General features: G+C 48.4%; 1 protein-coding gene across 1 annotated transcript in view; it reads right to left on the reverse strand.

The window, feature by feature from the left end:
• VSTM1 (V-set and transmembrane domain containing 1) overlaps positions 1-12,930 on the reverse strand; it is a 22,054-nt gene extending 9,124 nt beyond the window's left edge. The window contains exons 1-3 of the mRNA XM_026457605.2: positions 12,677-12,930; positions 7,612-7,647; positions 7,218-7,502 (exon numbers count right to left, since the gene is read on the reverse strand). Of these exons, the coding sequence (XP_026313390.1) occupies positions 7,218-7,502; positions 7,612-7,647; positions 12,677-12,710 (355 nt within the window). The 5' untranslated portion in view covers positions 12,711-12,930. The remainder of the gene's footprint in view (positions 1-7,217; positions 7,503-7,611; positions 7,648-12,676) is intronic.
• Positions 12,931-13,707: the final 777 nt, after the last annotated feature.

Genomic DNA, 13,707 nt, shown 5'->3' on the forward strand with positions numbered 1-13,707 from the left:
CCTGGGTTTAAGAGACTCTCCTGCCTCAGCCTTCCAAGTAGCTGGGATTATAGGCACCTGCCACCACACCCTGCTAATTTTTGTATTTTTCGTAGAGATGGGGTTTCACCATGTTGGCCAGGCTGGTCTCAAACTCCTGGCCTCAAGTGATCAACCTGCCTTGGCCACTGAAAATGCTGGGATTCCAGGCATGAGCCACTGCACTCGGCCTATATTTCTAACTCCCCAGTGGCACCATTTAGTCTAAGTTAAAATATCACCTACTCAGCCAGGTACGGTGGCTCATGCCTATAATCCCAGCACTTTGGGAGGCCGAGGCAGGCAGATCACGAGGTCAAGAGATTGAGACCATCCTGGATAACATGGTAAAACCCTGTCTCTACTAAAAATACAAAAATTAGCCAGGCGTGGTGGCGGGCACCTGTGGTCCCAGCTACTTGGAAGGCTGAGGCAGGAGAATGGTGTGAACCCGGGAGGCCGAGCTTGCAGTGAGCTGAGATAGCACCACTGCACTCCATCCAGCCTGGGCGACAGAGTGAGACTCCGTCTCAAAAAAAATAAATAAATAAAAATAAATAAAGTATCACCTACTCACCAGTCCCTGGCAACCACCAGTAGACTCTCTGCTTCTGTGAGTTTGGCTTTTTCAGGCTACACATGTGAGTGAGATCATGCAGAATTTGTCTTTCTGAGTCTGGCTTATTTTGTTTAACATAATGTATGGGGAGATGTTGATGAAAGTTATAAATTTCCAGTTCTTTTTTTTTTTTTTGAGATGGAGTCTGGCTGTGTCACCCAGGCTGGAGTGCAGTGGCGCGATCTCAGCTCACTGCAAGCTCCGCCTCCCGCGTTCACGCCATTCTCCTGCCTCAGCCTCCTGAGTAACTGGGACTATAGGCGCCCGCCACCATGCCCGGCTAGTTTTTTGTATTTTTAGTAGAGACGGAGTTTCACCGTGTTAGCCAGGATGGTCTCGATCTCCTGACCTCGTGATCCACCCGCCTCGGCTTCCCAAAGTGCTGGGATTACAGGCATGAGCCACCACGCCCAGCCCTAAATTTCCAGTTCTAAGATGAAGACATTCAGGTGCACAGCATGGTGGCAATGGATGTACTAATTAATCTGACTATGATAATCGTTACACAATGCAGGTGGATCAAATCATCAGATTGTATACCTTGAATATATACAATCTTCATTTGTCAATTTGATATTTTTAAATTTAAAAAGTCATATTGCCTGAAATGCACCAACTCTTACCACATCTAATCCCTTATTTTCCAAAAGCAGCCAGAGGCCGGGCATGATGGCATGTGCCTGTAATCTCAGCTGCTTGGGAGGCTGAGGTGGGAGGATTACCTGGGCCTGGGAGGTCAAGGCTGCAGTGAGCTGTGATCGCACCACTGCACTCCAGCCTGGGCAACAGAGTGAGACCCTGTCTCAAAAAAAAAAAAAAAAAGCAGCCAGTGACCCTTCAAGCATATAAATAAAATCATGCCCTTCTCCAGCTCAACTTCATCAGTGGGTTCCTGTTTTTTCAAAGCAGACTCTAGGACCAGTTCAAACACCCACAAGACCCTAGATGGTCTAGGCCCTGCCTTCTATCCACACCTTTTATTCTGCTGTTCTTTTCTCTGTCCTCCTTTCTGTGTCTCAGTCATTCCAGGAACACTCACACTTCTGGGACTTTGCTTTTGCTGCTCTCTCTCCCTGAAGGGCTCTTCTCCAGGTATTGATGTAGTTGGGTCATTCTCATATTTCATGCCTGTGACAGACAGACCTTAAGGGGGCACTCAGGAGACTCAGGAGCCCTGCTTTCTGGTGTTCATGCCTTTTTCTAATCCCCTCACCTTGAGTGTGGAGACCTGTGACTTTCTTCTCACCAATAGATATGGCAAAGGTGATGGGATGTTATGCTCTTGATTATGCTACATTACATAAAACTGTTTGCTAGGGCATTTGCGCTCTCTCTCTCTCTCTCTCTCTCTCTCCTCTCTCTCTCAATCTCTCTTAAGTGCTGCAGAATCAGTCTAGCATGAATCCTACAGCTACAAAGAACCAGATATTGCTAGCAACCACAGGAGTGGAGAAATGGACCCTTCCCCAATCAAGCCTCCAGATGAGAACCCAGCCCTGTTTGACACCTTGATTGCATTCTTATGAGAACCAAAGCAGAGGATTCGGCTAAGCTGTGCCTGGACTCCTGACCCACATTAACTGTGAGATAATAAATAGGTGTTTCAGGCTGCTAAATTAGTGGTAATTTGTTATGCAGCCATAGATCACTAATACAATGCCTCTCACAGTTATTCTCCATCTATAACGTGTTTTTTAATTACTCTGATATCTTTCTGTTATTTATTTCTTTCTTCCAAAGAAAAATGTGAGCTCCTGTTGGCCAGAGACCTGGTCTGTCTCAGTTCCTACAATATACTCAGGATCTACCAAAGTATCTGAATTTGTAGGCTGAATGGGCAGCTATTTTTGTGCCAGGTATTTTGCATTAATTTTTTTTGTAATACAAGCATTTATATGCCCACTTTGTAATAAGTAAAAAGTAGTATAATCAAGTGATTTGCAAAGCAGCAAATAGATTGTATATGGAAGGCTGACCTGGAAAATCAACCACTTTAAATTGATACTATAGCCTGTCTTGTGATGTAATGGTATAGCTGCGATAGAGGTGAAGAAATCAGGAAATAGTAGATGATCTGCCAGAGAACATAATTGGGAAATGGCAAATAATCGCCAGGCTTTTAGGGCTAAAGTGTGGGTATGAAAATTCTTAAGACTACAAGAAAAAGTTATTGGGAATACAATTTGAGATCAACATCAAAGAGATGAGCACCTTGTTGGAGCATCACTGATCAAGAGCCTCAGAAAGAGGGTAAATCGGAGGTGAAACATTAAGTACTCAGTTACTCATCATGCCCCAAGCCCAGGCTAAGTCATTGGTGTGGACCCATGGCTACTTCTGCACTACACTGATGACTATGAGGTCTCTCCAGGGATTTCCCATGATATGACCAGATTGACCTACTGGCAGCAACTGTAGTCAATTGAGAGGTATTGTTGAGTGACTAATAAATGAATAGATGGATGCATGGATGGATATATGGGTAGGTGGGTAGGGGGTGAGTGAATGGGTGAAAGGGTAAATGGGTGGATGAGTGGGTGGAAGAATGGACAAATGAGTGGCTGGGTAAATAGATGGGTAGGTGGGTAGACGGATGAAGGGGTGGGTGGACGAATGAATGGAAGGGTTGGTGGTTGGATGGATTAATGGATAGATGAATGGATGGATGGGTGGGAGGGTGAATGGATGGACAAAGGGGTGAATGAGTGGATGGATGGAAGGGTGGGTGGAAAGTTAGATTGGGTGGGTATGTGAATGGATGAAGGTGTGGGAGGATGGAAGGATGGATAGATGGATGGATGGATGGATGGATGGATGGATGGATGGATGGATGGGTTGATGGATAGATGGATAAGTGAGTGGATGGATGGATGAATGAGTGGGTGGGAGGGTGGATGGGTTGGTAGGTGGGTAGATGGGTGGGTGGGTTGATAGATGGGTAGGTGGATTGATAGATGGATGGGTGGGTAGATAAATGGGTAGATGAAAGTGATGCAAAATTATTCTTTATCCCTCTTCCTTGGGATCTCAAGTCACTTATGTTACAATCCTCCCATGTGCATCTTCTCACTGTGGTCCTCATCATTTCTTTTTTCAGTTACCTGCACCATGCCTGCCATATTTTCCCACACAATGGGATCTCTTAGCCCCATCCTCCATTATTTGCCATTCCTGCATCCCTCATAGAGCACTGGACACTCTTTCTGGCTTTTCTTCTCTGGCATAAAGAAATATAAATTTTCATTTATGTCTGAACAGCAACTGTGAAGCTCGTTGTCTTTGTGACATCGGGGAGGTCACCTAGTCTCTATAAGCAAAATTAGTAATACAACCACCCTCACAGGAAGTGAAGACTGAATGAGTTAGTGGAGCAAGTTACCTGTCGTGGAGACAGGAACATAGAAAATGCTGGATATATGTCAAATGCCAGTGTTATCGCTCTATGCTCACCTGTCACCCAGATCTCCAACTTGTTGCTGGGGAAGGAGACCAAGTGTGATGAGTCACTCAGGTAATACACACAGCTGTAGTTTCCACTGCCATGACTTGTCACATTCCAGAGCATGAAATCTGTCTGTTTTTTTCTTACTTGCCTGACTTGTAATGGTTCTGGGATCCCCATTTTCAGCAGAGCAATTACAATACATTCAGTTCCATTGTATGGAGTAAGACATCAAAGTGTCCTGAGACCTGGAGTCATCCCAGGGTCTACATTGACTGAGAGCAAAGGTTCTGGGAGTGACCCTGAAGAGAACAAGGCAATGGAGGTAAAGAGAAGGGCTAGGACTTTTCCATTTTCTTTTTTCTTTTTTTTGTTTTTTTTTTTTCTGAGACGGAGTCTCGCTCTGTCGCCCAGGCTGGAGTGCAGTGGCCAGATCTCAGCTCACTGCAAGCTCCGCCTCCTGGGTTCATGCCATTCTCCTGCCCAAACCTCCCTAGTAGCTAGGACTACAGGCGCCCGCCACCACGCCTGGCTAATTTTTTATATATTTTTAATAGAGGCGGGGTTTCACCGTGTCAGCCAGGATGGTCTCGATCTCCTGACCTTGTGATCTGCCCGCCTCGGCCTCCCAAAGTGCTGGGATTACAGGTGTGAGCCACTGTGTCGGGCCCACTTTTCCATTTTCTACTGCACTTGGGGACTCTCTCATCCATCTCTCTGTATTAACCACCATGTCTTTCATTTTCTGCATTTGATGCTTTGACATCTTGGGGCCTTGCTGCCCTTGGTGGGACCACCCCTCCCAGGGTTAGTTAATTTCTAGAGCCAGTAAACCACTTGTCCTCAATATGTCCCTCAAATGCAAGCCAATAGATCCAGAGCCCTCACTCCCAACTACCTTCATTATGAGGCTCTCTCACTCAAGGTGAATGTTGTCCTCTCCTAATCACCCCAGGTCCAAGAACTAGACAACCAGGGACAGTCTCTATACCCAAAGCCAATTCTTTTTTTTTTTTTTCTTTTTCTTTTCTTTTATTTTCTTTTTTCTTTCTTTCTTTCTTTTTTTTTTTTTTTGAGACAGGTTCTCATTCTATCACCCAGGCTTGAGTGCAGTGGCACGATCTTGGCTCACCGCAGCCTCTGCCTCCCGGGTTCAAGCAATTCTCGTGCCTCAGTCTCCCAAGTAGCTGAAAGCACAAGTGCACATCACCACACCCAGGTAATTATTGTATTTTTGTAGAGATGGAGTTTCGCCATGTTACCCAGGCTGATGTCAAACTCCTGACCTCAGGTGATCCGCCCTCCTTGGCCTCCCAAACTGCTAGGATTACAGGCATGAACCACCACACCTGGCCAACTCTAGTCTTGTTCTCCCCACAAAATACAATCAAAGCTCTGGCCCACAGTGCTTCCTCCTCCCTCTGCCCCTGACTGACCCTGGTGCTTCCCCCATACCCCCACCCCCATAGTGTAGCCTTCCCCCTCCTCTTGGGAACTGTAACAGATCATCTTTTCCATGGCAATCATCACTTGGTTTGTCAGTCTTACCGTACCCCAATTTTCTATTAACTGACCATATTCTACACCACCCTCCCACATCCACATCACTGGGATCCTCTCTGAATCCCCGATGAGAATCTTGTCCCATGTTTGGGTTCCCATTTCCACGCTGAAGGTGTTGCATCTATCCTTTTTTTTTTTTTTTTTTTTTTTGAGATGGAGTCTTGTTCTTTCATCTAGACTGGAGTGTAGTGGCACAATCTCAGCTCATTACAACCTCTGCCTCCGGGGTTCAAGTGATTCTCCTCCTGCCTCAGCCTCCCTAGTAGGTGGGATTACAGGTGCCCGCCACCACACCCAGCTAATTTTTGTATTTTTCGTAGAGTTGAGGTTTCACCATGTTGGCCAGACTGGTCTCGAACTCCTGACCTCAAGTGATCCGCCCACCTCTGCCTCCCAAAGTGCTGGGATTACAGGCGTGAGCCACCGCACCATGCCCGGCCTGCATCTATCTTTTTGTCTCCTGGGTTCCTTCTTCCCAAGCCACATCCCACAACAGGAAAAGAAATACGTGCATCAGGCAGGCTTTGGTGACTCACGCCTGTAATCCCAGCACTTTAGGAGGCCAAGGCAGGAGAATCACCTGAGCTCAGGAGTTCAAGACCAGCCTGGGCAACATAGATCCTGTCTCAACAAATAATTTAAAAATTAGCCAGGTGTGGTGGTACCTGCCTGTACTCCCAGCTACCTGGGAGGCTGATGTGGGAAAATTGCTTGAGCCTGGGAGGTGGAGGCTGCAGTGAATTGTGTTCATGCCACTGCACTCCTGCCTGGGCGACAGAGTGAGATTCTGTCCAAAAAAAAAAAAAGCAGCCAAGCGCAGTGGCTTACTCCCGTAATCCCAGCACTTTGGGAGGCTGAGGTGGGCAGGTCACTTGAGGTCAGCAGTTTGAGATCAGCCTGACCAACATGGTAAAACTCTGTCTCTACTAAAATACAAAAATTAGCCTGGTGTGGTTGTGCACCCCTGTAGTTTCAGCTACTCGGGAGGCTGAGGCAGGTGAATTACATGAACCCAGGAGGTGGAGATTGCAATGAGCTGAGATCATGCCACTGCACTCCAGCCTAGGCAACAGAGCAAGACTGCCTCTCAAGAAACAAAAACAAAACAAAACAAAACAAAAAACGCCAGGCACGGTGATTCACGTTTGTAATTCCAGCCCTTTGGGAGGCCAAGGCAGATGGATCACCTGAGATCAGGAGTTTGAGATCAACCTCACCAATATAGTATAACTGCATCTTTATTAAAAACACAAAAGTTAGGCCAGGCGCGATGGCTCACACCTGTAATCCCAGCACTTTGGGAGGCCGAGGCAGGCGGATCACGTGAAACCCCATCTCTACTAAAAACACAAAAATTAGCCAGGCATGGTGGCAGGAGCCTGTAGTCCCAGCTATTTGGGAGGCTGGGGAGGAAGAATTGCTTGAACCCAGGAGGCAGAGGTTGCAGTGAGCCGAGATTGTGCCACTGCACTCCAGCCTGGGCGACAGAGCAAGACTCTGTCTTAAAAAAGAGAAGCAAAGCAAAACCGAAGAAATGCGTGCATCAAGGAGCACATCTGAGGCTACCCTTCTCACCTGTGATCACCAGCTGCACGTGTTCACTGCTTTCTGACCACTCGTGGGAGGCCGTTGTCTTGTAGGCACAAAAGTAGCTCCCAGCATCCTTAAGCTTCAGGTCCGTGAAGAGGAATTCAGCTTCGTTTTCTGTCGAGATCTGTTCCTGGTTGTACCCAGAGTCATTCACCTTGCACAGCACGAATGTCACATTCTGGAAAGGAGCCTGACACTTCAGGGTCACATTGCTCTGGGCTTCAACCACCGAGCTGGGCCAGGCGTGGAGGGAGGGCTTGGGCAGTTTCTCTGGAAAGAATTCAGAGTTAATTTGAGTCTAGAATTCAGACGATTAAAGGAAAAGGTCATGAAGTGTGGGATGCAGGAATAAATAAAGTTTAAGTGGGAGAAAACTCACCATTCTTTTTCTCATCTTCATAGCCCAGACACAGTCCTGGAAGAGAAATCTCAATGAGAGGAAAATTATGTGCTTGTCTTTCAGTACAAATCCAGCAGAGAACAATGACTAGCTCATTATAGGTCTAATATATATATATATATGTATTCTGTATGTATGTATTATACATAATACATATATTAAGTATATGTACACATATTACATGTAATACATATAAATATATCTATTAAATGTATGTATTACATTTATGTATATATTTTTGGCAGATATATCCCCAGACTTACCTCTTACTTTTGTTCTATTGTTTTGTCATTCAGAAGCTACGTGTATGTAGAAAATTCCAGCAACTTTTTTTTTTTTTTCTCTTTGAGATATAGTCTTGCTCTGTTGCCCAGGCTGGAGTGCAATGGCACGATCTCAGTTCACTGCAACCTCCACCTCCCAGGTTCAAGTGATTCTCCTGCCTTAGCCTCCCGAGTAGCTGGGACTACAGGCGCCCACCACCACGCCTGGCTAATGTTTGTATTTTTAGTAAAGACAAGAATCTCACACCATATTGGCCAGGCTGGTCTTGAACTCCTGGCCTCAGGTGATCCGCCTGCCTTGGCCTCCCAAAGTGCTGGGATTACAGGCGTGAGCCACCGCACCCGGCCTGATGTATTGAATTGCTTTCACGAGTAATCATTCTTTCACCATCTAGAAGTTGTTCAACATTCACCTATGCTTTTTTCTTGTATTTTCTGTGATTGCAGTATTTTGTTTGCTTTGTTTCGTTTGGAGACAGAGTCTCGCTGTGTCACCCAGGCTGGAGTGCAGTGGTGCAATCTCAGCTTGCTGCAACCTCCTACACCCCCTGGGTTCAAGTGATTCTCGTACCTCAGTCTCCAGAGTAGCTGGGACTACAGGTGTACACCACCATGCCCAGCTAATTGTTGTTGTTGTTGTTGTTGTAGGGATGGGGATTCGCCATGTTGCCCAGGCTGGTCTCAAACTTCTGACCTCAAGTGATCTGTCCGCCTCGGCCTCCCAAAGTGCTGAGATTACAGGCATGAGCCACCGTGCCCGAGCTGATTGCAGTTTTTACCCTTGCCACTTAAATAATGCAAACGTCATTTTCCCGTGGAAAGGGGAGGGTTTTCTTGCTCAATTCCAATAGAGAAAATCTGCTGCCCCTTCCCCGTGTCTTCTGGTTCCAAATACTCGCCTCACTTTAGCTTTGGTTTCCACTTACATCATCCCCTCCCTCTTCTGTGTTCTGTTCTCTGTATTCCCTGCGGGGAAGGGAGCGTCATATACTTGCGTGGAAAATGGGACGTCAGTCAAAATGGGTCGTCAGTCATGGGGCTTGTTTCAGGGTGAAGTTAGGTAGAATTTAGGTAGAATTTCTCTAGAGCCACGAGAATGTCTCAGGACATTGGTTCCTTGTTGACGCAGGTACCGATGCAGAACGTGACACCACACCAAGCTTCACCTCAAAGGAATGAGGTGGAGGCCTCACGATAGACCAAGGCTGCGTTGGCAGCGAGATTGGCTGGGATTGGCAGGTAGGAAACAGCCTCTGGATGCCAGGGCATTCCAGGACTCAGGCTGTCTTTGGAGACCCTCCCCATATCCCGCTTTTAGACTCATGTCATCTCATCTCTGCCATCCATCCATCGTCTGTTCAAACAGTGATTCCTATATTCTTTTTCTTTTTGAGACAGGGTCTCACTCTGTGGCCCAGGCTGGAGTGCAGTCACAGCTCGCTGCAGCCTTGACGTCCTGGGCTCAAGTGATCTGCCTGTCTCAGCCTCCCAAATAACTGGGACTACAGGCACGTGCCACCAGGCCTGGCTAATTGTTAAATTTTTTTTTTTTTGTAGAGATGAGGACTCACTGTATTGCCCAGGCTGGTCTCGAACACCTGAGCTCAAGCGATTCTCCCACCTCGGCCTCCCAACATGCTGGGATTACAGGCATGAGCTACCTGCACCCAGCCCAATTCCCATATTCTTTTTATTTTTTTGACATGGAATCTCCCTCTGTCACCCATGCTGGAGTGCTGTGGTGCTCTCTCAGCTCACTGTAACCTCTGCCTCTCAGGTTCCAGCAATTTTCCTGCCTCAGCCTCCTAAGTAGCTGGGATTACAGGCACCTGCCACCATGCCCAGCTGATTTTTTGTATTTTTAGTAGAGATGGGGTTTCACTATGTTGGCCAGGCTGGTCTCAGACTCCTGACCTCAAGAGATCTGCCCACCTGGGCCTCCCAAAGTCCTGAGATTACAAGCGTGCGCCACCACACCCAGCTGATTTGCATTTCTTGAAAAGAGAAGTTCAAGTTGTAACTCCCAGGACCTCTGAATATGACCTTATTTGGAAATACCATTATCTGATCTTTGCAGAGGTAATTAGTTAAGCTAAGATGAGGTCGTACTGGAGTAGGCTGGGCATCTGGTCCAATATAACTTACGAGAAGAGAAAAAGAGAGACACGCAGAAAGAAGGTGGCTATGCAAAGACAGAGGCAGAGAGGCCAGGCTGCAATCACAATGCTTTGGGAGGCCGAGATAGGAGAACTGCTTGAGCTCACGACTTGGAGACTAGCCTGGGCAATATAGAGAGACCCCATCTCTGCAAAAAAAAAAAAAAAAATTATTTTAATTAGCCCAATGTGGTGGTGTGCACCTGTAGTTGTAGCTGCTCAGAAGGCTAACAGGGAGGATTGCTTGAGCCCAGGAGCTGAAGACTAGCCTGGGCAATATAGCAAGACCCCATCTCTAAAAAAGAAATTATTTTACTTAGCCCAAGATGGTGGTGCACACTTGTAGTTCTAGCTACTCAGAAGGCTAGTGGGGAGGATTGCTCGAGCCCAGGAATTGGAGACTAGCCTGGGCAATCTAGCAAGACCCCATCTCTAAAACAGAAATTACTTTAATTAGTCCAACATGGTGGTGTGCACCCATAGTTCTAGTGGCTCAGAAGGCTGCGGGGAAGATTGCTTGAGCTCAGGAGGTTGAGGCTGCCGTGAGCTATGGTGGTACCACTGCACTCCAGCCTGGCTGACTGAGTGAGACCCTGTCTAAAACAAACAAAAAAAAACACAGAGCCAGCAATTTGAGTGATGCATCTACAAGTTAAAGAATGCCAAGAGGCTGGACATGGTGGCTCAAGCCTGTAATCTCAACGCTTTGGGAGGCGGGGCGGGGGGGTGGGGTGGATCACCTGAGGTCAGGAGTTCTAGACCAGCCTGGCCAACAGGGTGAAACCCCATCTCTACTGAAAATACAAAAATTAGCCAGGCATGGTGATCCGTGCCTGTAATCCAGGCTACTCGGGAGGCTAAGCCAGGAGAATTGCTTGAACCTGGGAGGTGGAGGGTGCAGTGAGCCGAGATCATGCCACTGCACTCTAGCCTGGGTGACAGAGCGAGACTCTGCCTCAAAAAAAAAAAAAAAAAAAAAAAAGAATGCCAAGAATTGTCAGCCATCCCGAGAAGAGGGGCATAAAACAGATTCTCCCTCATAGCCCTCGGAAGGAATCAACATTGCCAGCACCTTGGTTTCAGACTTCTCATCTCCCCAACTGCGAGAGAGTGCATTTTAATTGCTTTAAGCCACCAGGCTTGTAGTACTTTGGTATGGCAGCCACTGGGGGATGAGGTCAGCCTCCTGGTTGCCCAGCTTACTGTGCTCAGAAGCTGGAGGTTTGGGTATGAGCCCGATGGTCATCTGTAAGGCACAAATAGCCGGGTGCAGTGGCTCACCCCTGTAATCCCAACACTTTAGGAGGTTGAAGTGGGTGGATCACCTGAGGTCAGGAGTTTGAGACCAGTCTGGCCAACATGGTGAAACCCTGTCTCTACTAAAAATACAAAAAAATTAGCCAGGCGTGGTGGTGTGCACCTGTAATCCCAGCTTCTCAGGAGGCTGAGGTGGGAGAATTGCTTGAACCCAGGAGGTGGAGGTTGCAGTGAGCCGAGATCACGCCACTGCACTCCAGCCTGGGAGACAAAACAAGACTCTGTTTCAAAAAAAAAAAACCTCATATAAGGTGCACATGTGTGTAGGAGAGGAGCATTACCCCACAGGGAAGGGCTGCACCCAGAAAAGGGGGAAGGAACTGAGGCAGATGAAACGCATTGATGTCTACCACAGCCCCCCAGGCACCAGGGAGGAACTGGGGCCTTAGGGAGGTGGAGCTGCGCTGGGTCAAGCCTAGAGCTCCTAGGCAGTGAAGGCGACACTGTAGCCCAGGTCTTCCTTTTCACAGTCTGAGCTCTGTCTGAATACATCAGGTTCAATTTGAGGATGTTTAAAATCAGCCTAAGAATCGGGCTGGTCAGAAAATTATCTTCTTGGGGCCAGGTGTGGTGGCTTATGCCTATAATCCCAGCACTTTGGGAGGCTGAGGCGGGCAGATCACCTGAGTTCAGAGGCTTGAGAGCAGCCTGACCAACATGGTGAAACCCTGTCTCTACTTAAAATACAAAAGTTAGCCAGGTGTGGTGGCATGCACCTGTGTAGTCCCAGCTACTCGGGAGGCTGAGGCAGGAGAATCGCTTGAACCTGGGAGGCCGAGGTTGCAGTGAGCCGAGATCATGCCATTGCACTCCAGCCTAGGCCATAGAGTGAGACTCTGTCTCATAAATAAGGAGAGAGAGGGAGAGAGAGAAGAGAGAGAGAGAGGAGGGGGGGAGAGAGAGAGAGAGAGAGAAATAAATTGTCTTTTTGCCCACAGCCTTGCACCCTGTAGATCCTTAAGCCCAGCCCTCCTCTATTCCGACGGAGGATGCATAGCAATACTGCGGTATTTAGCGGGTGCAGACTCGGAGACCCCACTGAAGTTCTGCATTTCCCAGCGGAGTAAGCAGAGGCCTCCCCGTGTCTCTGCAGCGCGGCCTGCTCGTCGCTGGCAAGTGGGCGGCAGAACTCATGCAGGGGACGCCCACAGCCCAGACCCACCCACCGCAGGTGTGCAACGCGTGGAAGTCATTACTTCCACACACCGCGTTTCCACCCGGACTTCCACTCCCCCATGAGTTTTTCGCACCAGCCCAAGCCCGTTCATCCCAGTCCTGGAGACTCACCGAGGCAAAGCAGGGAGAGGAATTCTCGGGTCATAGCGTCCCTTCTGCCAGAACCAAGGCCCCGCCTTCGGTTTTACCACTTCAAAGGCGGAGCGGGACTGGGGCGGCCGCAGCTCTCTGGCTGCCCGGTTCCTCCCCAGGATGTGCAAATGGAGGAGGTTTTGCCCTGACGCTCTGGTTCTCTGCCCCACTCTTGCAGTTTCCTTCTGAAACCGACTCAGGAAACAAGAAGCTGTCGATGGCAACTTCTTCCTCATGAATCCTGTGTGTGTGTGCGGCCCCACCCGCCTGGGCTCTGTCCTACCTTATCTGAGGTTCTGCCAAGACTTTTCTGCAAATGTAATTGTTTGGACGAACGGAGGCTCTAACCCAATATACCCGGTTAGATCCGGCCTCCCCCACAGGGGCCACTATTTTGGCGTCTTATTTCATTTCTCAATCAGCTCCTGACATTCGTAAAAAACTTTAAAAGGTAGAGGATGGTCCTCAGACACCAATACAAGACCTAGTTAAATTAGCCTTTAAGGTCTATAGCTCCAGAGAGGAGATGGCCGGCTTGCCTTGAACAGAAGTTACAGCTCCTAGCAGCGGCTTTACAGTCGTAACCCCAGGCCAGAGAGCACATACTCCGCAGACTCCAAGGCTACAAAAGGAGCCTGCCTGCTGTAAGTGCGGCAAGGCAGGACACTATGCCAACAGGTGTCCGCAAGGTCCCCGAGCCCCAACGCAGCCTTGCTATAAGTGCAAGGCATCAGGACATTAGGCCAGTGAATGTCCTAACCCTCGTCCACCAGCAACCCCCTGCCCTGCTTGCCAGCAGGGAGGAAACCGGAAGTCTGATTGCCCCACCCTGAGAACAGGTGCCGCGCCTCCACGTGACCCCCTTTCCCAGGATCCTGGGAGCTCCTTCCAGCTCCTACATCTGGACGATGACAACTGAAGGTGCCGAGACTCGGGGACCCCCATCACCCTCGCCGAGCCGCGGGTAACTCTCCTGGTAGCGGGTAAGACAATTACTTTTTAAATCAACA

Source organism: Piliocolobus tephrosceles, chromosome 21 (assembly GCF_002776525.5).
Source record: "Piliocolobus tephrosceles isolate RC106 chromosome 21, ASM277652v3, whole genome shotgun sequence".
Lineage (NCBI taxonomy): Eukaryota > Metazoa > Chordata > Mammalia > Primates > Cercopithecidae > Piliocolobus > Piliocolobus tephrosceles.